We start from the raw sequence: 20,757 nt of genomic DNA on the forward strand, positions 1-20,757 counted from the left end.
TAGTGAAATGACAGTTTGATGCTTAAGAGGAAAAATGGAACTGTGCTATGCTGGGAGCCTGGCTCTCACAAGGTAGGGTGGAGGATATGGGCATAAGCAGCCTTCTGTGAGGCCTGTGCTCACATAGGCTGACCAGATCCTGTACCAGGTATAAAGAGAGGAGGGTATCTGCTCGTGGCTCCCTCAAAAGCATAGTTTGTTTTTAGGCATTTGGGTTCCCACCTCCACATCTATCCATCCATATATTCCAATGACCACAGCTTCTGAGAACTGGCCAGGCCAGTGCTTACATCACACAATCCAGGCAAAGGATCAGCTGGAGGGACATGGTTAAATTCTGGCAAGCTTTGGTGTGCATCACACACTCTGGGCATGGGTAACAAGGTGGCTTATCCAGCCTACTCCAGATAAGGGAAGGCTTTCCAGAGAGGATGATGCTAAGCTGGGTTTGGAATGTTGACCAAAGAAGCCTGAGCTACTAGGGAATGGCAGGCCAGGAAACAGATGGAGCAAGGCAGAGCTTGCATATTAGAGAAGCCTCAGGTGCAGGGGCTGTTCTTGGATACTGGTGTCAGTGCTGAGGTCATGGCATGGGTAGGCGAGGACCTGAAGCAATCAATGCCCAGGTATCATCTACAGCCAGTGGAAAGTCTGAGAGCAGGTATCTGGGGTCTGCAGACTGAGGGTAGAGGAGACCAAGAAGGTGGGTGGCCATTTCAGAGATACAGAGGAACTTGGCTCTGCTTTCCTGGGTGTGGTCTGGGACCTTAGATAGAAAGAACTCTGAACTGAGCTAGAAGAAAGGCAGTGATGTTAGCTCTGAGGACTCACAACCTTGGGATTATTGTTCATCAGAGCCAAGGCCATTGTGGAACAGGCTGGTGCCAGTAGAGGCCTGTGGAGCCCCCTGGGGAGCAGGCAAGGGGTAGAGCAGCGAGAATGCACGACTAAAGTGCCCAGAAGCTCCCTTCACAATCCATTCTGTTTCCATCCCCCCCTCCCCAAGTCACACAGCTGCCAGGGTTCAGACAGATGCTGTGATTAGCATTTTAATACATTTCAGAGGACCTTGTCCAAACTGCTTTGGAAATCAGAAATCAAGAGTTATCTTCGCCTGTCTCTACAGAGTCACATTCTCTTTCAGTTCCTAGGGAGGCCAAGGAAGAGCAGATGTGCATGCACAGTTTTGTATGTGTGCGCGCATGCAGCAACAATATATATATATATATATATATATATATATATATATATATATATATATATATGTAATTGTGTGTATGTACATGTCATGTGTCCTGGTGTATGTACTCATTTATGTTTGTAAGAGTACACTAGTTGTGATCTGCGTGTGTGTGTGCATGTGTGCGCACACACATGCACGTACTTGGTTTGTTCATGCACATTTTACACGTGGCTTTGCAATTCAGGGCCATTCACCTGGTAGAGGAGAGCTCCACACTGGTTGGGAACAGGTCAGCATCTGGGCTTCAGGTTATAGGAAATGCATTTCCGGTGCAGCTGCTTGCTGGACCTGATCCACACTTAAAATAATACAGCCTAACTAACAGGTTTTTGGCCATTCCATTGCACACCCTTGAACAGTGCTGGTACCCTGAGCTGCCCTGGCAGGGTTTTTAATGCTCCAGGTGGGCTGGAGGCAGCTCTTTGTGGGCTAGGGAGGAGGTAGGCTCATAAAGCCAGGGTTTTCTCATGGTGTGTATATGGTGTGTTGCCTGCTTGCTCTCTACCTGCCTTCTAAGGCTCTTTTCAGGCCACCATAGCCCAGCCATATACTACAATCATCAAGCATATCCATCATCCATTCAACTTCCTTCAAGTTTACTTCTGATGCTCATGTCATATTCCTTGGACACAGGACCTGGAGGAGTAACAATCAGTGCCAAACACCTATTCCAGAGGCCATCTTCCCAGCTCAAAGACTAGAGAACCATCACTTTCCATCCAAAGGAACCTGTACTTTGCAAGACTAAGTCCAGTTTTTAAGGAGTGGAGTGCAACACTTCTGGTTACTTTGGAGTCTGGGCTCAACTAGAAACTCCAGATCTGCAACCCACTCTGGACCAGCTCAGGTCCTGGGCACTGTTATACAAGAGGTATCTTCCTATATCCTAATGGAGTCCCCAGGGTAGTTCTCTGCTCAGCATGGATGCATAGACCTGCCTTCCATATTCACAGACAGAGCTGAAAAGGTGTGCCCCCTATGAAGGAGGCCCCAGAAGCAGCTAGCAGTTCCTTGTAGGTTTGTTTAATATAAGTACACCCTTTATTTATCTCTGGCTGTTAATAAATTCGTGCATTATTATTAATTAAATAAATTATCGGGGAAGCTCTCATACCAGAGGAGCCACTGCGTTAGATGAGCTTGTTGTCAGAGTTTTTCTGTTGGCGGGACTCAAAGCCCACACCTGCAGCCGGCCCAGGCATAGGATTTAACTAAACACCGGCGATAATTAGATCAGTTAACCTTGCAAATTAAAACAAGCACATCACATTAGCTCAGTTTATCCTAAAAGGAAATATGAAGTTCCCCAAGATAAATCATTTACTAAGAAGAGAGGAAGCTAGCACACACTGTTGTCCTAAAACTTGGGGGAAGGAGCAAGTGGGACTTAAATAAGGAGCAAGCAGTAGGTTTGCCTTCATAGAATGATCCACCGTGGACTGATCATATTTCCCCCTGTGACCTAAAAGTTTCAGGGACACCCAGTTGGGAGCAGGCTAGAGCTCACAACCACAGCAAAGCCCTATGGAGTCTGAGAGTAGGGAGGGGACTCAGGGTGATCTACTGTACCTCATAATATGCAGTTGGCTCCCTCAGTCCCAGGGTGAAATACATTAGAACATGGGAACTCACACCTACTGGGGACAGCTGTCTAGAGGGGTTGTTCCCCCTTGGGTTTGGACATCTTGAGTTCTTTGTGTCTGATAGATGCTAAACACTAAGGAGTTGCTTGAAGTCTATAAATTTGGCACTCCTCAGGACAAGGTTGAGGACAATTTGGAATTTAGGAGAAAATTGACCTTTTTAAAGTCTGTATGCACATACACACCCACACACCCCTCTTTTTGAGAAGGGGTCTCATCTAGCTCAGGCTGGCTTTGAACTCACTATGTAGCAAAGGCTGACCTTGAACCTCTGATCTTCCTGCTTCTATCTCCTTAATGTGGAGAGTATAGGTGTGCAACACCACACCAGTAGTGTTCTGGGAACCCAATAGAGAATCTGTGCACACTAAGTAGACACTCTACTAATTGAGCTACATTCCCAACTCCAGCAAACAAAACATTGACCACCAAGTGAGTGAAGACCAAATGACCATTTGTCCAAATATGCCTAAGAAATTAGTGGGATTTTTTGTTTGTTTGTTTGCTTGTTTGGGGTATTGGAGATTAAACCTGGGCTTCACATACACACTAGGCAAATACTCTACCATGGAGCCACATCTCCAGAATTAAAAAAAAATTATTTACTTTGAGATAGAGTCTCACTAAGTTGTCTAGGCTGACCTTTAATTTGCTCTGTATCCCAGGCAGGCTTTGAATTTGTGATCCTCCTGCCTCAGCTTCCCAAGTAGCTGAAATTGCATAGGCCTGACCTAATCAAGCCCAACTGAGAACGGTATTTGCAAGTGCTGTACTAGGACTGTGTCATGGCATTACTGTGCTAATTACACAGACTTTGTATCTGTTCATTAAAGCAGGCTTGGCAGGATGTTAACTTGGAAACACTGCTGGAGTGTCTACTCCAAAGTAATAAAACTGAGCCGAGCACGCCCCTTAATATGGATGTTAATGGGGCCTGTGTCCTTCCCATTCTTGTGAATTACAGTAGGTTCCCTTAATCTGTCAATCATGAATAAAGGCCTTGCTACAGAGCAAACCAAGATTAGGCAGCTCAGCAGAGCTGTGTCCCCACTGTGTCTGGACTTCCATAGCTGGGTTCAGAATGGAAGCGAGTGGATAACACTAAGGTCCCTTCCATCTCTAATCTTCAGGGCTTCCATGATTCTTAGGAGAGAAATAATTGAAGAGAATCATTTTAGTCACACATTGAGATTCCCTAGCCTGAGAGGGGGAATCAAGGTTTTCTGATGGGCTGAGCATAGAATTGGAGGGACATCAGAGTTCCTAAGGCTGGAGGACCAAGGAGAGCACGTGGAAGACTCACAGTTCAGGAGTCCAGGCTACGCCTATCCTCTGTACCCCTGTGTATGAGCAGCTCTGTTCGCTTTTATTACAAACCAGAGTGCTGAAGAAACTCCATGTATAATGAATGGTAAGATAGCTAGTACCCTGGCCAGTTCTGTGTGGCTGGTCCTGTCATACAGATTCTCTCCTGTGGGTGAGCACTGTCTTCCATGTGGTCAAGGGACTGTAACATTCCCCCTGCAGCAGCTTCAGAGGCCCAGAGACAGAGCTAAATTTCCTTTCTCCCTCCCACCAGCAGGATTTTCAGATAATCAAGGGAGGCATCTTTGCTAGGCAGATTCTGCATAACCCCTAGCTGCCCCAGGACTGCCGATTCTGCCTACTGAGTCTATTCCTGGGAAGGGAAACTGAGGCAAGCCATCCACAGGGCCCATTCCCATTTCTGATGCCCTTCCCCCACCAGGCTCTCACTGGTCTCCATCTGCACAGGCTACTCAATGGTGAAGTGGTTTCTTCCCTTCTCAGGATGCCTCTACAGTACCCAAGCACCCAAAGGAAAGGGGCCATGTTAATCACTGGATGGCAGTCCAATCTCGAATTGTAAAGGCTCACAACTCCTTTCTGAGTAAAATTCTTGTGACACCTTCTCCTCCCTCCTTGCTTTTGTTCATGTTGTCACCTCTTGGGTACGTTATCTCCAGGTTCTCTTGTCCACCCACAACCCTCCCACCCTCAAAGGCTGATCCACTGTTCTCTGCACAGTGACTTGCTGAAGAGACTCAATGAATAGTCACTTCCTCTCAGCACTCCTGATCCATGTGAACTCTGAATTGCAGCCTGAGTCTCAATCCATTGTCCTCTAATTGCTTGGCATGTACACCTTTCCTCTTCTGCAGAAGGGAAGCCCCAAGGGGAGTGGGGGTCCTTGCCCTCTCCTGCTTCCATCTGCCAAACAGCACCCAGCGTAGGGCCACGCTCCTGGTGGGTGCTCAGGAAACACTTACTGAATTGAATTAAAAACCTTCTCACAGGCCCTGAGCAGTTCCAGCTGTCGGGTGCCAGCTGTCAGGGCTGCCGGGAGAGGCTGAATGCATATTCATCTCAGATGCTCTGTCTCCCTGTCTTGAAGGGCCTGCTGGACCATTCCAACCACACAGGGGACTGGGAATGCTCATGCTTCTCCTCTCATGGGTTTAGGGTTTGCAATCTCCTGGGCTCCCTTCACCCCTTTGATAGTGAAAAGTTAGTGAATGGGAGGTGGAGACAGAAATGTGTTTCTCACACAGGGATCACTCATACCATTAGGACAAAAACCTAACTAACAGCTCTCCTGCAGGACAAACAGAATGATCTCAAACTGTGTTCTGCAAACATATCCAGGCCTCAGCAGGGATTGGTACAGCCACCTCCATGGGTGCTTCTGTCACCAGTTCCATTCTATGTGTGGATTTGACGGTTTCCTGGGTGACCAGTCCTGGGCTGGGTTGTGTGGATAGGAGTCTGTGGTTATGCATCTAGAGTCAGCTGTCATCCAGGGAAATAGGGGCAGAGGTGGGTCAGGAAAGATCAAGGAAGGACACAGAATAACAACAGGACAGTGGGCACCTCCCCTAGTATAACAGGTGTTTGGGGATTTATATGCACGATGTCATACTCTCCATAGGCATTCCTTGTACAAACACACCACTCACTCAGAGAAGAGGAATGACCAGCCCCAGGTCACATAACTCAGAATGGTGGAACTAGGATTGGAAGCCAGATTGTGTGAATGTAGGCCCGAGCCCACCCAATATCAGGAATTTTTGTTGACCTTCAAGGTCTGAATGCCCTCTTATAAAGGAGCTTAGGAGGGCTGGAGTGGAGGGCTGTATTGGTTCTGGTGCAGTGGGGCTTGGCAATGGGAAAGCAAGCAAAAGCCAGGGGAATCCTTGGATTGAGGACCAGAGACGGACCTATTTCATTCATTGTCCACTGTGATTATGGCTCTTCTGTGACCTGTCCCACTTCCCAGGTCAGTCTGGCCACCTATAGGGTTAGTTAAGTGGCCTTTGTGCATGGTGCGGACAGGCTTTGGAGTTCCTGTCCATGATGCCGATTGAGTTCATAGGGTGAGCCGAGTGGATCTCTGTCCGCGGTGCTGATAGACCCCAGAAAATGTATGAGTGACTCTCTGTCCGTGGTGCTGACCGACTCCTGAGAATGAACGAATGGGTCTTGTCCATGGTGCTGACTGCCCCAAAGGGCGAAGGGATGGGCCCTGTCCATGGTGCTGACCGACACCGAGAGTGAACGAGTGGGTCTTGTCCATGGTGCTGAGTGACGGCCAATGGTGAACGAGTGGTCCCTGTCCATGGTTCTGACAGGCTCCAGGAGCTAAATGAGTCGGTCTTGTCCATGGTGCTGAACAGTATTAGTTTATGACCTGAATGGGTTTTGTCCATAATGTTGACTGAGTCATGAGAGGAATCTTAAGGAGCAGAGGGCAGAGCTAGCCAGCTTTCCCATCTCATCTCAGTCTGTCTGGGCTGAGGCTAGCCAGGTGATTGTCTGAATTGAAGACTCACGTAGCTTGTGGGTGAGGTTGCAATATTGCTCCACCCAGCTTACTGTTTTGTAACCTCTGCCCATCTCCACCAGTCTGGGAGCAAAGTCTACTGGTCCCTCCTCATAGTGTATACTCCTCTTTTCTTCATAAACAGAAGCACTTATTATCATGGCTCTGTGACATGACTCTGGTCATTGAGGCATACATAGATGTCTTTTGAGCAGGGAACCTCATGGAAGCTTTTTGCATTCCTGACAAGGGACTGAGGCAGCAGGTCCTGCCCTTCTCAGCAGAAGATTTGATGCATGGATCCAGGAAAATCACTTTCCAACTACAAGGGAAGAAATTAACCCTGACATTGTTACACAGATGAACCAACACCAGAATCTGTGTTGTGGATACCTGTGTGGTCATTCCTATGCATGATGGTACTGTCCTTGACCTTGTGCAGCTTCAGTTTTCCCATGGTGCTGGTGCCCTGGCCATGAAACCTTGGATAAGCCCCTTATCCTTTTTCTTTTATTAACAGCAGCACTGCCAGTGCTCAGCTTTTAGGACCAGTGTGAGACTGCTTTAAATGAGAGGGTATTGGTAGAGCACATGAGTCATATGGAGTTCTCTATGAATGATAACTCTCACCATGGCTGGAGAGACAGGGTTCCATACCTGTTTTCCCATTTGAGAGCATTTTGCCAGCCTTCAGACAGCAGAAGCAGACAGAACCCTGACACTAAAGCTTTGCCATCCCCACCTCATTGGCGGTGGCCTAACTCCCAGCTGCCAGCACTTGCACATCTGGCTTAAGGGCCTCCTCTGGACAGGGTTATCAGTTTGTCACCACATGGAAAGCCAGAAGAGCTGGGGAGTTAACAATTCATGGACACATCCTCAGCCAAAGCTTAATGGGCATCGATGTGATGTGTATCCTGGCCCCTGGGTGAGAGGGTTCCGGAAAACATGTCTGATATTGTTTCTTGAGTCTTTTGTGGGGCTGAGCACCTCTCACAGTGAATGCTGGCTTCCCATCATCATGCCCTTCATTTGATTCCATCTCTTTCCTTTTACAGGTTCCCACTATTGGGCACATTTCCTGGTATCACTGTCTGAATCCCATTTGAGCAAGCCCCATTTGCCTTCTAATGTTTTACAGTCTGTTTTTGGGGGTGCTCAAGCACTGAGGACAACCTCCAGAACCTCAAGTCAGACTTGGGGCTGTCAAGCTTCTTCATGTTTATTAATCCCATAGGGATCTTGTTCAAATGCAGAAGGTACAGACTGGGTGACATAAGTTAGGTGGTGTGAAGTGTCAAGACTCTTTACCTTGAATAAAACCCTAGCATTGCTAGTGTAGAGGCCTTATGGTCTCATGTCCATATTTAATCTGGGAGAGTCAAACAACAGGAGATTTGTATGGGTGACAATGGCCTGGGAGTGCCTCACAGAGGAAGCCAGGAGAATGAAGTGAGGTTCTGAAGCTCTAGGGGATTCTGGCAGGCTAGTAGGGGGTGATAGAATTTTTCCAGGGGAAGAGAAGTGAAGTCTTTCTGAGCTTGAAGCCACAGTGTGTATAGGATTTTGGGCAGCTTGCTCACCTGGAGTTGATGGGTGCTCACAGGCTGTAAGGGGCTGGAGATTCTGAAGACTGTGAGTGTGAGAAAGGCCCTTCACTCTCCAAACTTAGGGGGAAAGTTCAGATTTCCATCCCCCAAAGCCTTATTTGTTTGTTTGTTTATTTGCTAACTGTTATGGTTTCAATGTTGAATTTCCCATAGGTCCCCAAGGTAACACTGGGAAATATCCCCTTTAAGGAATTGTGCTGTCTAGATCACTTCCTCCTTTTTGTCCTTCTCTCGGGCTGATATATGCGGGTCTGTTTCTTCATGAGGAGTTGCTTTGCTGTAAGTCCAGAAGCAACAGTCCAGTAGACAATGAGCTAGAGCATCCCAAATATCTCAAAGAAACTTTTCTCTTTATAAGTTAGTTATGTCAGGCATTTTATTATAGGGATGGAAAGCTAACTAACATGCCACCCTCCCAATTCCTCCTGCCTTACACACCCAATAAAATTCTGCTCTCCTCCTCCATGGACAATTTCTGGTCATTATGGCTCAGTGCCATTATTCTTGTCTGAAAACATACAGGTCAAATAGTCCGAGTTGCATATTTGAACCATTTTGTATTTTTATTATTCTCTATTTCAAATGTGAATTAGGAATCACAGGGTTTCGCTGCAGCAAAGGGCCCCAAAGGTCATCCGTGCTCACATCATTGTTTTGTCATTAATAATTACACTTGAGTTATTTATAGCAATTCTTGGCATATAAAGGGCTCACACACGTGACTTCATTATAGAGAGTAGAAAGCTCAAACCCAAGTCATCCAGAAGGATGACATTTTCTTCACAGTCTGTCAGTGTTTCAAGGATGGAGTGGAGTCTTTGGCTTCATTTTGCCTCCTCTCTTGTGGACACAGAATTAGGTATGAGGCTTTGGGTCAGACTCTTGCCTTGTGCTCACTTGGCCACCAGGAGAGAACACCACCTTTCTGGCACCCCTGGTGGTTGCCTGAGGGCATACCATAAGTGTGTTTGATCCTGACATGCTTTTTACAGCATAATAGACTTGGGGGACCTAGAAAGACCTCGTCCCATTAAACATCAGCGCTTTTCCTGCTACAACTATTTTCATGGGGACTTTGATAAAGAACAATACTACTTTTTGCCATCACCACCTGGGGTTGCTCATCTTTGATGGTTCAAGGCAGCCCACAGTTCTGGAACCCCACTGGTCCAAAACACAGAGGCATCTGGTCCTTTGCTCACCCACACACATGCTTTCTAAAAGGACACCATCCAGTCCTAAAACACATCCGTCCAGAAGCAGTAGCTCACACAGAAATCTTGTGTCTCAGGCTTGCTTTCTGATGAAAGGTTGAAAAACCCTTTAATAGTCTCACCATGACTCACACAGGCACAAGGTCTGTGGCAACCCAACCCCAGGCTCCCTCTCCTGAGGACACATACCTCACATCACACACACACACACACACACACACACACACACACACACACACACTTACATCCTCACCTGTTGTGATTACGGGGTCCAACAGACCTTCCTCGTAGCCTTTCTTCCATGCACCCAACACCACAAAGCCAGATTTGTTTCCTTTCCAAACCTACTCAGCAGGAAAAGCTAAGCTGGGAACTGTCTGGGTGGGGGCTGTAGGTGATATGAACAGAGGAATTGTGAGGTCTGACCGGACTGTGCCATTGTGAGATGTCATGGTCAGCAGGGACACTCAACAGAAAGAGAAACTGCCTTTCACTTTATCCTCATGCCTTCCTCTGAACCAGGCAAGACAAGCACTGGTGACGACGACTCTCAGTGTTAGCAGAGGACTCTGGGATTAAAAAACAGTGCTGGGTGGCTTTGGGGATTGCTTCCTTGGGCAGAGTCTGCACAGAGGAGCTCATGTCAGAGTTGGGCCTTGCAGGCGAATGGAAAGTGCTCAGAAAAGGAGACTGATTTAGAAAACAGAGGCCCCCAAGGAAGAGGACCTGTGTGCTAGAGCTTTGGGGGTCTGGGGAATCTAGAAGAGGACTGGGACACCGGCAGCATCTTCTGGGTAACAGAAATCAAAGGAGATGAGAGCTTTATCTCACAGGGATAACATTGGTTATCCTATGGAGAAGGTACCAGCAGGGCAAGGGCCTGGAAGTGAGTGGCCACCGGTGGGGCTGGAATTCCTTGGAGCAGCCTGATTTGTCTTTCTGGAACCCCTAGATACCTCCGGTTAAGACCACATTATAGACATCTTCATCAATGCACTGTGTCTTGCTAATTTTGTTCTGTTCTGAACACAGGACAAGTTATCTGCACTGTACTGCAATGGGCCAGTGCTGCTGCAAATGGCAAAATGCCTCTCTGAACTCCCCAGAATGAGCAGAGTGCAGGGGTGGGCTTGCCGTTGGGAACCCAGCTTTGGCTCAGGGTGGGTGCATCAGGGAGGGACCCATCTGACCCTTGCTTTATGACCATTGTCGTCAGTGGTGGCAGGCGGTGGAGGGTAGAGGACACTATCATACTAGCAAGGGGAATGCTGGGCTGTACATAGGTCTGACACACTAGCTTCTTGTTTAGGTGGGAGAGAGAGAGTCTTCCAAAGGGAGAGACTGGAGACCCGCCCCCATGGCTGAGTCTTGGAGGTTTGGGTTCACGTTCCATCTCTGTCATGAGCAAATTCTCCGCTCATGTCAGGCAGATCATTGATTCCACGTGAGTCAAAGGGGGAGAGCAGAGTTTCCCACTCACCCCTTTATTCTATCTTGTTAAGCAATGTGGGGAACGCTGGGTCTATTATTCTTAGAAATATGAAGAATGTCAGAATTAGAAGGGATTCCAGAGGCAAACAGCCTAGAATGTGGCTCTGGGGAGGGTCTGAGCTAAGCTGGAGTCACATGGATTGCTTTGGCAGCTGTACCTAAGCTTGGGTCCCTAGGCTGCATCCATTCACTCACACCCCTTCTTGAAGCCAGGACCATGGTAATAGGCACCGTTGCTTTCTGGTTCGTAGAGAGTCTTACCGGGCACAGCTTATGGCCAGGCCTGGACTTTGCTCTGGGTGTCTTAGAGTCCACAGTCATTATTATGAGGAATGCATGGACTTGCAAGGCCAAGGTGGACAGGACAAGGAAGAAGAAAGTGTCACATCTAGGAGGGGGTGCTTGAGGAAAGCCATGAGTGGGGAGGACTGGGGTTGTTTCTCCGGGAGGGGAGAGCAGGGTCCGCAATGGCTGCAGTGGAACAGGGGGCTGGCACTGTGGGCTGAGTGAAGGAAGCAAGGCAAGTCGTGTGTGCTGTAGGCATCGCCCTTGTTTCTGCTGGCTCTGCTCTGGGTACAAGTCCCTTTGACTCTCCTCTTGAGGCCTCAGCACTCCCTTCACCTTGATATTGCCTTCTGGGCAATGGGCTCAGGGCAGTGTCACAAAGCAAAGGGATACTGGACGCACATAAACCCTGACATCCAGGCTTCCTGCTGGGGTGGGAGAGGGTCTTCCAAAGTGGGGAGACAGAGACCTCACCAGTGGATGAGCTCAGGAAGTCTGAGTTCTCACTCCATCTCTGTCATGAGCAGGTTTTCTGCTTACGTCACTCAGAACACTGATTCCATGTGAATCAGGCGAGAAAGCAGAGCAGGAAATGGTACCCAAACTGGCGGATCTTAGGCTGAGTCTGCCCTGCGGCTGTAACATGAGGTGGGCATGGCCAGCTTTGTGCCCAGAGGAGGCAGGGGACTTGGCTGCTCCATGTGTTCATGTAATTTAAATGGACGCTCTTTAACACAACCTCCAACTCCTCCTACCATAAGGACCCTTGGACTTGTCCTCAAAATGAGTGAGAGCCAGCCACTAAGAGGGAGTGCTCAGCCTTAGGGCTTGCTGTCCTTCCTGCCTTCTACACCACCATTGGCCTTGGGACACCATTTCTCATCCTTAGCACAAATTTAGGGAACCAGGTCATTATTGGGGAGACCATCATGTGCATTTCAAGGTACATAAATTCATCCCTGGTTACTCCTCATAGATGCATGCTAGGAGCATCTCCAGACAATGTCCAAGTTCTTTGGGTACTAAATTGTACAGTTGAGGACCACTGCCTAAAGGACAAATGGGCAATTCTTTTTAGCGACTTTGGGAAAGAAGCGGATATGTCACCCAATTTTTTCCACAGAGGAACACAAGTATGAGGTTAGGTGGGAATCACAGAGAAGGGGCTTATGGGATCCTTGTAGTTTAGGCATTGCTGAAGATCTTTTTTTCTTCTGTCATGGAATAGGCAAAGGTAGCATGTTGTTCAACATTACAGATTAAACTGTGCTTTGTGCCCAAAAGAATGAAGTCTTACCTGTGAGTCAGAATGTGTTGGAGACAGGATCTTTACAGAGGATCAAGTTGAGGTCCATGGGATGGACCATGATTCAACGTGACTAGTGTCATTGGAAGGGAAGCACATAGGTGCAGAAATAGTGGACCGGGACCTATATCACAAGGCAGCAGAAAGAGCACCTGCAGACAAGAAGATCCCTTGACTTCTAGATGCTAGAAGAGAGGTATGGGAGACACTGTACTTAAGCCCACAGGAGGGAGAAACCTTATAGTCATCTTGGTTTGTGAATTGAGAACCAAGATGTTTTTGTGGCTGAAGCCTCCAGTTGGTGGTATTTTATCGTTATCATCCCTAAACTAACACACTCAGCCAGAAGGACAGCAGGAGGAGTGTGTGGGTCTGGCTGTGACACTACCATCTCAAATTGAGACACAGAAGGTGGCAGAGATGGGGAGAGGAGACACAGGTCGTGACAAGACCCAGATTCACCACACAGAGACAAAACCGACACTTCCTGAAAGACAGACAAGTAGAAATATATCACATTTCCAAACTGAAACGCTTTGATTATGCCTATCACCAGGAGTTGTAAAACTACCCCCGGAGAATTCACAGCCTCTAAACATGCTAACTACACCCTTCATAAATTCGTCTCTAGTTTCTGTTATCATATCACTGTCTCTGGGGACCCCTGGCTTGTCATCATTTGCCCTTTATAATTTATTCATCTTCTTGCTTCTATCCTTTCTACTTATCATTCATCTTTACAGTTGTACATAAAATTAGATGGATCTTTCAGTGGCAGGGCAGTTCGAGAGGGGGATGGGCCTCTTTGGGGGGAGCCCCTTGAAGGCTGGTGGGGGACCCTACTAGAGCCTCCTCTAGATGCCAAGGTGGGGCAGGCAAAAGGAGGCAGAGGTAAGGAGAGGAGGGAGAAAAAGACAGCGAGGGGGGAGAAAAAAGAGGAAGGTGGAAATGAAAGACAAAAAGAAGATATCCAGAATGGAGGGCAGGAGCAAACAGACCAGAAGAGAAGTGAGGAAAAAAAGAGAAAATGAGATTAAGGAGAAGGGGAGCGAGAGGGAGATGCTAGAATGGGTGGGAGAGCTGGGGCTTCCACTCAAATTTTACGTTTGGTAGGTTTTTCCACCTTACGATCTTTCTCAGCAAACTCACAGAAGGTCATCCTGATTTGCCTTAGAAATGACAGTTCCCGCATTGCAAGTGCCTGAGTTGGGGAGTATGGGATGGCAGGGATAGCGCATGTCTCCTGTGTGACTTCAGGGGTGGGTGGGAGGCAGCAGAGTGTGCTAGTTGCCCACTAAGGGCACAAAAGCCCATCTTTAACTAGCAGATTGGAGCTTCGATATTTACCAAGAAGAAACAGCTCCCATCCAGCATGCTAGCTCCCCTCCTCACTAGCTTCTTCCTCACTGCCTCCAGGCCTCCTGCTAACTGGAACCAGCCCCCACCTCCCACCCCCACTTCTTCTAGCTCTGGCCAAGAACCTTTGTTCAGCTGAAGGAGTAATTCTGGCTACTTCTCATCACATTATCTGCATTTCCCTAGCCAGAGCTCTGTTCCCTAGGCCCCGTATTCCTAACTCTGGGAACAGATGGGCTCTCCCTGGAAGACAATCCTCTGCAAAGTCCCAAAGGCCAGAGCAGCTGGAGCTCAGCAGTGGGGCTGTGTTTTAAGGCACACAGTTCTTCCACTGGGCCTCCCATGCACTCTCAGACTCCGGATAGCTCTTGGGCCTGGTGTAAGGCATGAACACCTCTCTTTCAGGTGGGCCGTTTGGTTAGGCTCCTTCCTTGCTGTGCATGCACAGTGCAAGGCTGTCTCTTGCTACTCTAATGTTGTCATTGAACTCCCAACTATCTTCCTGCCAGCTCATATCCTGAAGGAAACCTGAACCCCCCTCCCCCATAGCCATCTTTGTTCCCTTGAAAGTTCCAAAGCAACTGACAGCGCTAACAGAAGTGAAGAACTTGAGTGGCAGTGGCAGATCCAGAGCTATTTATCAACCTGTGATCAAAATCATGGTGTCTTCCTCACAGGGTGGTCTTAAAAAAGAGACTGAGGCAAGGGATGTGATAAGTAGCATCATGCCTATCATTTAGCATAGTGCTTATCAAGTATTCACTGTGAATGCTAAGCAGTCGACTACACTGGGCACTTTATTGAAACATCTATTGTCTTTCATGGTTGGTTATATTTGTGTGTGTGGCTTCTGTCCCCAACTTGATGGGCAACTCCAAGAGGGAAAGGGATATATTGGAAAATCCTTGCTGATGGGTTGAGAAGTCACATTCTGTGATTGTACCCTGTAAACACCAATGATAGAAGGGACTGGTCTTCTAGCAGGAAAGAGTGAAGAGAGATAGACAGACAGAAAGACAGGAGGAGGGAGGGAGGGAGAGAGAGGGTGAGGGAGAGAGAGAGGGGAGAGAGAGAGAGAGAGAGAGAGAGAGAGAGAGAGAGAGAGAGAGAGAGAGGTGCATCATGCTGACTTTCTGGCAGAAGGCCATATTCCCAAGGACCCTGGTGAGGCTTCATGGTTTAGTAATCTCACTCTACTGAAACCATGCCACATTCAAGAATAATAATCCATTTGTGACACTGGTCCAGGCGATGACTCCATCAGCCCTCAAAGCAGCTTCAATTAGGCTGGTTTCCAGGGATATTGGCCTCTGATTCAGAAGAACAGCCATTGGGGACTTGTTCCCTAAAATTCTACTTATTCCAAGAGCAATGCTCGTTCCCCCGTCCTCCCGGATGAAGGTGAGTGAGGTGTGCCTCCTGTCCAGCTGCAGCTGCTGGGTTGGTGTTGCTAGCTGTGGTGGTGTGTGCACGTGCCCTGATGTGTCTTTGTGTACAACAATGGATTGTTTTTCTCACGGGAAGGTGGTGCCAGCTCTGTAAGTTGCTAGGAAGCAGGATGTGTCGCCTGCACCAGCTTTCTCTCCTCAGTAAGGAAGTAGAGGGGTGATTTTAAGGGATTGATTTTAATGGATTTTGAAGTCTGGAAAGAATGCCTAAATTGCAGAGGTTACCACTTTTCCAGGTTCCCCTTTCAATTTCATTCTCCTTTAGTCAGACACAGAGGGTGGTGCCCACTGGGACCCCTACTACGGCTGCCCCAGACAAGAAGAGGTTTCTCCTGTGCCCCACTTCTAACCCAACAGGCAGCTGTAAGCACAGCCTCAGCTGGCAGGAACACGTATGATGTGGTTGAGCGTTTTTGCTTGGACCTCTCCCTGCATTTGCTGGCGGCACACTTCCTCTGATCTCCGAGGAGAGAACCAGCTCACAATAATAACGGCAGTTCTGCTTTTCGGGATCAAAATGACTCCACTTTAAAGCATAATTTTACTCGGTCATTTTGTTTTCCATTTGTCTGCATGTGCGTTTGTGTGGGGACAATGTGCCCTCAGAACCTGTAGCTGCAACTCTATCTTTTTCCCTGGGTCTCCCCCTGCGAGCTCCGCCTGCCCAGAGAATTGTGCAAGCAGGCTTGTGAGACTGAGTCTCCTCAGGAAGCCTTTGAAGAAAGGTCTGTGTTCCGGGCAGCACAGGGAACTCTGGGCTGTGTCTGAGACCTACCAGAGGCATCTACTTCCACCCCATCTCTGCCAACATACATTCATGGTTCTTTTTGCCTCTTGCCTAACTTGTCTTTGTCATTTCAGAAAAATGCCACTGGATCTCCCAGTATGAGGGATTAGCGCAGATTATGGGGAATGGTGTTAATTATCGGTGGAAGGGGGGCTGGCGCCTCGCTCCAACGTGCTCCTGATTTCCCCTGGGCCTTTCTGCCTGGTAATAAGCCTTCTTTAATCTGGCAGGCCCCTTGGTGAAATCAGCACCACGGACAGTGATATTGATTGCTTCTGAGAAACCATCACAGCTGCTCAACCAAATTACCTTTGATATGTGACCTTTAATGTAATTACTGCAACATCAAAGTATTTCTATAAATTATTAAAGAACTAATACACTCCATCATTTAGCTATTCTATTATATGTAAAATAAACAACCATGAGTTAAGGCTAGGTCTGGAACAATCCACAGTCGCTTTTCCTTTTTCAAAAATCCTAACCCTCCTTCCACCTTTCCCCTTTCCGTTTCCCCATCTGATTCCGGCCTTTAGCCATTATGAAACTCTCCAGCAATCTCTCTCAAGCTGATGGAGGGCCTCCCATAACAATGTGGCATTTTCTATTCCATTTGGGTGGTTCTCAAACATCTCTCACAATCTCCCCCCAAACAAAGTGCCATAAACACTTTATTAATCAGCACAGACCTTTCTGAGAAACCTTTGACCACCTTACAATATGGCTTTATGCGTCACACACAACGTCGAGCACATTTCTACCATCCTACAGAGGGCACCCAGAAAGTATTACTATAATATATGTGCATGTAGTCGCGCCACTAAAAAACCAACTGGGAACGGCCACCCTGCCAAAGCCCCGCTCCACACAAAATCTGTGCGCGCCTGCATTTCCATACATTTGCATCCGCGGCTATGTTATTAAGATGACTCAGCCCCGTGCTTTGCAATCACAAATACCAAAATACAATACAAAGGCTGTCATAATGGAAGGAAGGGCCTGTGTAATTCCGCATTCTCGACCCCAAACCTTAATGAAAGACCTCTGAAGCAAGGGAGTTGGGGGGGGGCGGTTGAGGTGGGGAGCTGCCTCACCCTGGGGTGTGCCATTTGCTCTCGTCTACCTGGTTAACCTTTCCTGCTGTGGGGCAGAAATAGAAACGTGTGTTTACATACGGTTTGCTTGGTAAGAATGTAAACACGCATGTCTAAGCATAGGCGTGCATACATCGAGAACACACGTGCTTCCCAGCAGCGCCCACTGTATACGTAGATACACTGCATATTTGCTTATTCTTTAAACTATGCCCACAAACACACCTCCTTCCATTTATCTTTAGATGCTCAGGGCTGTATATTTCCTAACCCCCAACCCAATCTCTCTGAACCCACAGGAGAGACCGCGCAGACCCTTGACCCGAGGGACACTTCTTATTTTATGGTGATGAACTAGCTTCGATAATAGCCACGGCTGATATCACACCCAGTTAGGGGGACCATAAATAATTCCCTTCTCCCCCTCACAGAAGCTATAAACCAGGGCCAAGGCGCGATAGTTTATCAAAGACGAGGGCTGGCTCCTTAAATAAACCACGGTGATCTCACTCGCGGCGCCGGGGATGCGCCCCTCCCACCGCGGCCCAGGGCTCGGGGGAGCCGCGGGTGCCAGACCCCAGCGGGGCCCAACTGGGTGCACTCGGGAGCGAGCAAAGCATCGCCCAGCACTGCGCGGCTCCAGGCCCGGGACATTCAGCGCCCCGCCCCGGGCTGTGCGCGCGCTAACCCCGTCTGGGCTCGTGGCCACGGCCAAGTTCATCCCCCGTCGGGCCTGGACGGCCGGGAGCCGCGGCGGCGGGCCTGTCCGAGCTCAGTGCCCGAGGTCCCTGCACAGATTCCACCCCCCCGCATCCCCCCCCCCACCCCGCGCTCCCTGAAGCTCGAGCCCAGGGGCTTAGCGGGAGACAACTCGGCCCGCGGGGTCCCTGCTGTCCCCGCCCCGCGAGTCGCGGCCCGACCTCCCGAAGTCGCCCCCTGTCGGCACGCGGCCGGCTGCGCCGTGGCCGGCGCCACTTACCCCGGGCAGGGTCTTCTGCTCGTGCAGCGCGCTCTGGGCCTTCAGCGCTGACTCACGCTCGCAGTAGGTGAGGAAAGCGCAGCCTGGGAGGGAAGCAAGCGGCGACAAGGGTCAGTGGGGGCGCCCCCAGCCAGGCCCGGCCCGCCGCCGCGCCCTGCTGCCCGCCCCACACTCCCGCCCTCCTGCTCGTCACGGCTCTCCCCACCTCTCTCTCTCTCCAGGGCGCTCTCTTCGGTGCTTCCCTGTCCCTCGGTCTCCCGTCTGTCTGCCTCTCCTTCCTCCCGTGGCTTTTCCTATTTTGCTTCCTCCGCGGAGTCCTCCCCACTCCCCACGCCCCCCCTTTCTGCCCGCGGGTCTCTCTCTGTCCTTGCGCCCTGGTGCTTCAGGCGTTTCTGCCTTCTCCCCACTCCTTGTCAGTGTTGTTTTTAATCAATTTCAACTCTCGCCCCTGCACCTCCCAGGAGGGGCAGGTCTCCCCTTTAGCTCCCTGCTTCTTGAGCTGTTACCGCCAGTGGCTCCTTCCTTGCTCGGCGCCCCTCAGCAGTGCAAGAGTCGGGGACCTTCCAAATAAAGGCCGAATTTGTAAGGGAGAGCCCACCCTCCGGTCAGTTGTCTTAATCAAACGGACAGGGCTGTCATATGTCCTTTGTGTTCCCTGCCCCGAATCCTGCTGTCAAATCTGCGGTGAGGGTCTTCACACACCTCCCTGTCTGAAGGGTTCTTGGGCTCTCAAACCCACTGAGGCCTACCCTTGTTCTGCCTCTGAACTCTGAGGACAGCTCTGCCTCCCTCCGCCCCACCTGCGTCTTCTCTTGTTAAAAGAGCCGAGCATGCTCTCCAAGGTCCTGTCTCCTTTTCCCTCTGAGCCATTGGAACAACTCCACTCCACTGCTTGTCAGGGACTCCGGAGCGTTCCGTGCAGTGCAACCCTGCTCACGGGAGGGTTCAATGCCCGTCAGCAGGCACCATGACACGGGAACAGAATGCTTGGCGACAGGATGGGTTTGGAGAGTTTCCTCTACTGACTGGCTCCAGGGGCCCCTTCCTCTGTCTGCAGGTGGGACAGAATGCGGCTTGGCGCTCCTGCAAAGCCGGCTGGGAGCAACGGTCAAACTGCAAAGGCCTGTTTAGGCTAAAACACGCTCGTTTGTAAAGCCACCCATGACCCTACCCTGGAGAAAAGACCTGCAGGGTAGACCCCCTGCCTGCATGGTCTTCTCTAGCCTCCCTGCTCCCCGCCTCTACCCCCCCACCCCATTTTCTGTGATCAGTCAGCTCAGGGTAATGTCTACTCTCACCACGTTCACTGCTCCCAACCCAGCCATTTTATGAGTCTGGTTGAAGTAGCTCCTGACTGCTCCAGTCCCTCCATGGGCTACATCCTTTCCTCACTGACTCCCCGCCACATGCCTTCTGGTCCTTCAAAGGCCATTTACTTCTTGAATGTCCGCTCTGTGATAGACTCAGGCTCTTTTCTCCCGAGGGCTTCCAGCTGGCAGTGGCTGTCTGGTACACACCTCAGTTCTAGTCATTAGACTTGTGGCGGCCACTTGATGCACAGAGTCCCCACAACGTCCTCTCCAGTGCCTTACTGCCACCATCAGCTTTGTACCTAGCAACCTCTGTTCCTCCCCTACTGATGCAGAAACAGATCCTGCTCCCCCATCTTTGCTGGCTGGAGAGACAGCAGGAAGGGAAACACGTGTGTGGAGGGGAAACAGAGGTGGAAAAAGGAAATAGAAGCTCCAGTTTCAGTGCTGGCTCTTCCCCCTGCCAAGGAGTCTTCATGCCATCCTCCCTCCTCTGGACCAGGCCCACATCACCCCGCCTCCCTCCTCTCCGTCCTCGTCCCTCTTGGTCACTGGCAGACGGTTATTGATGGAGACACAGGCGACTGAAATGAATAGCGGTCAGAGGCCCCGTGACGTCGTCCCTCCTGCTGCCGCCTGCCTTTCCCAGGGGTGTCTTTCCTCCTGTTCCCTCGTCCCCTTGTTGGCCTTGTCTTCTGCCTGCTGCAGAGAGGCAGCCAGTGTCTCAGCCCCATGCAGGCAAGCCAGCTTGGGACAAGGTCAGGGGCAGGTTTGGAGAGGAGGAAGGAAGAGAAGGACAAGGAGGAAGTGACCATATTGTTCTCACAGCCCAGAAAAATAAACTAGGGATCCCAGGCGGGGAAATCTGTTGCTTTTGTCCAGCTTCTAGGAATGTCTTCCATTGCTTTCTGAGAGGGCTCCGAGCTCCACCATGTCTTTTAGGAACCCTGTCCCATACCCAAGTGATGTCCCCCTGCCATTTCCACCTCTGAACCTCTCCTGCCAGTTTTTCTAGTTGCTCACTCCCCGGCTTCCTGACTTTTTCTCATCCTTTTGAGGCATGGTCTATCTTAGAGCCTTTATCTACAATGGCTGCTTCCTCACCCTTCCCCTTCTACAAGCCTGGCCTGCCTTCCTCCTTCACTGCCTTCAG

The 20,757-nt window shown here is 49.7% G+C and overlaps 1 protein-coding gene across 40 annotated transcripts in view; it reads right to left on the reverse strand.

Moving 5' to 3' along the window:
• Positions 1-19,351, reverse strand: part of Celf4 (CUGBP Elav-like family member 4) — a 210,086-nt gene extending 190,735 nt beyond the window's left edge. For 23 of the 40 annotated variants that reach the window (XR_003734256.1, XR_003734255.1, XR_003734254.1 and 20 more), the window contains exon 1: positions 18,295-18,377. Coding sequence is in view for 1 of the 40 variants with exons in the window: in XM_037197022.1 (XP_037052917.1) it covers positions 18,295-18,377; positions 19,095-19,164 (153 nt within the window). In the remaining 39 variants the exon portion in view is untranslated. The other 17 variants (XM_028867146.2, XM_028867145.2, XM_028867144.2 and 14 more) reach the window with 7 other exon arrangements.
• Positions 19,352-20,757: the final 1,406 nt, after the last annotated feature.

Source organism: Peromyscus leucopus, chromosome 19 (assembly GCF_004664715.2).
Source record: "Peromyscus leucopus breed LL Stock chromosome 19, UCI_PerLeu_2.1, whole genome shotgun sequence".
Lineage (NCBI taxonomy): Eukaryota > Metazoa > Chordata > Mammalia > Rodentia > Cricetidae > Peromyscus > Peromyscus leucopus.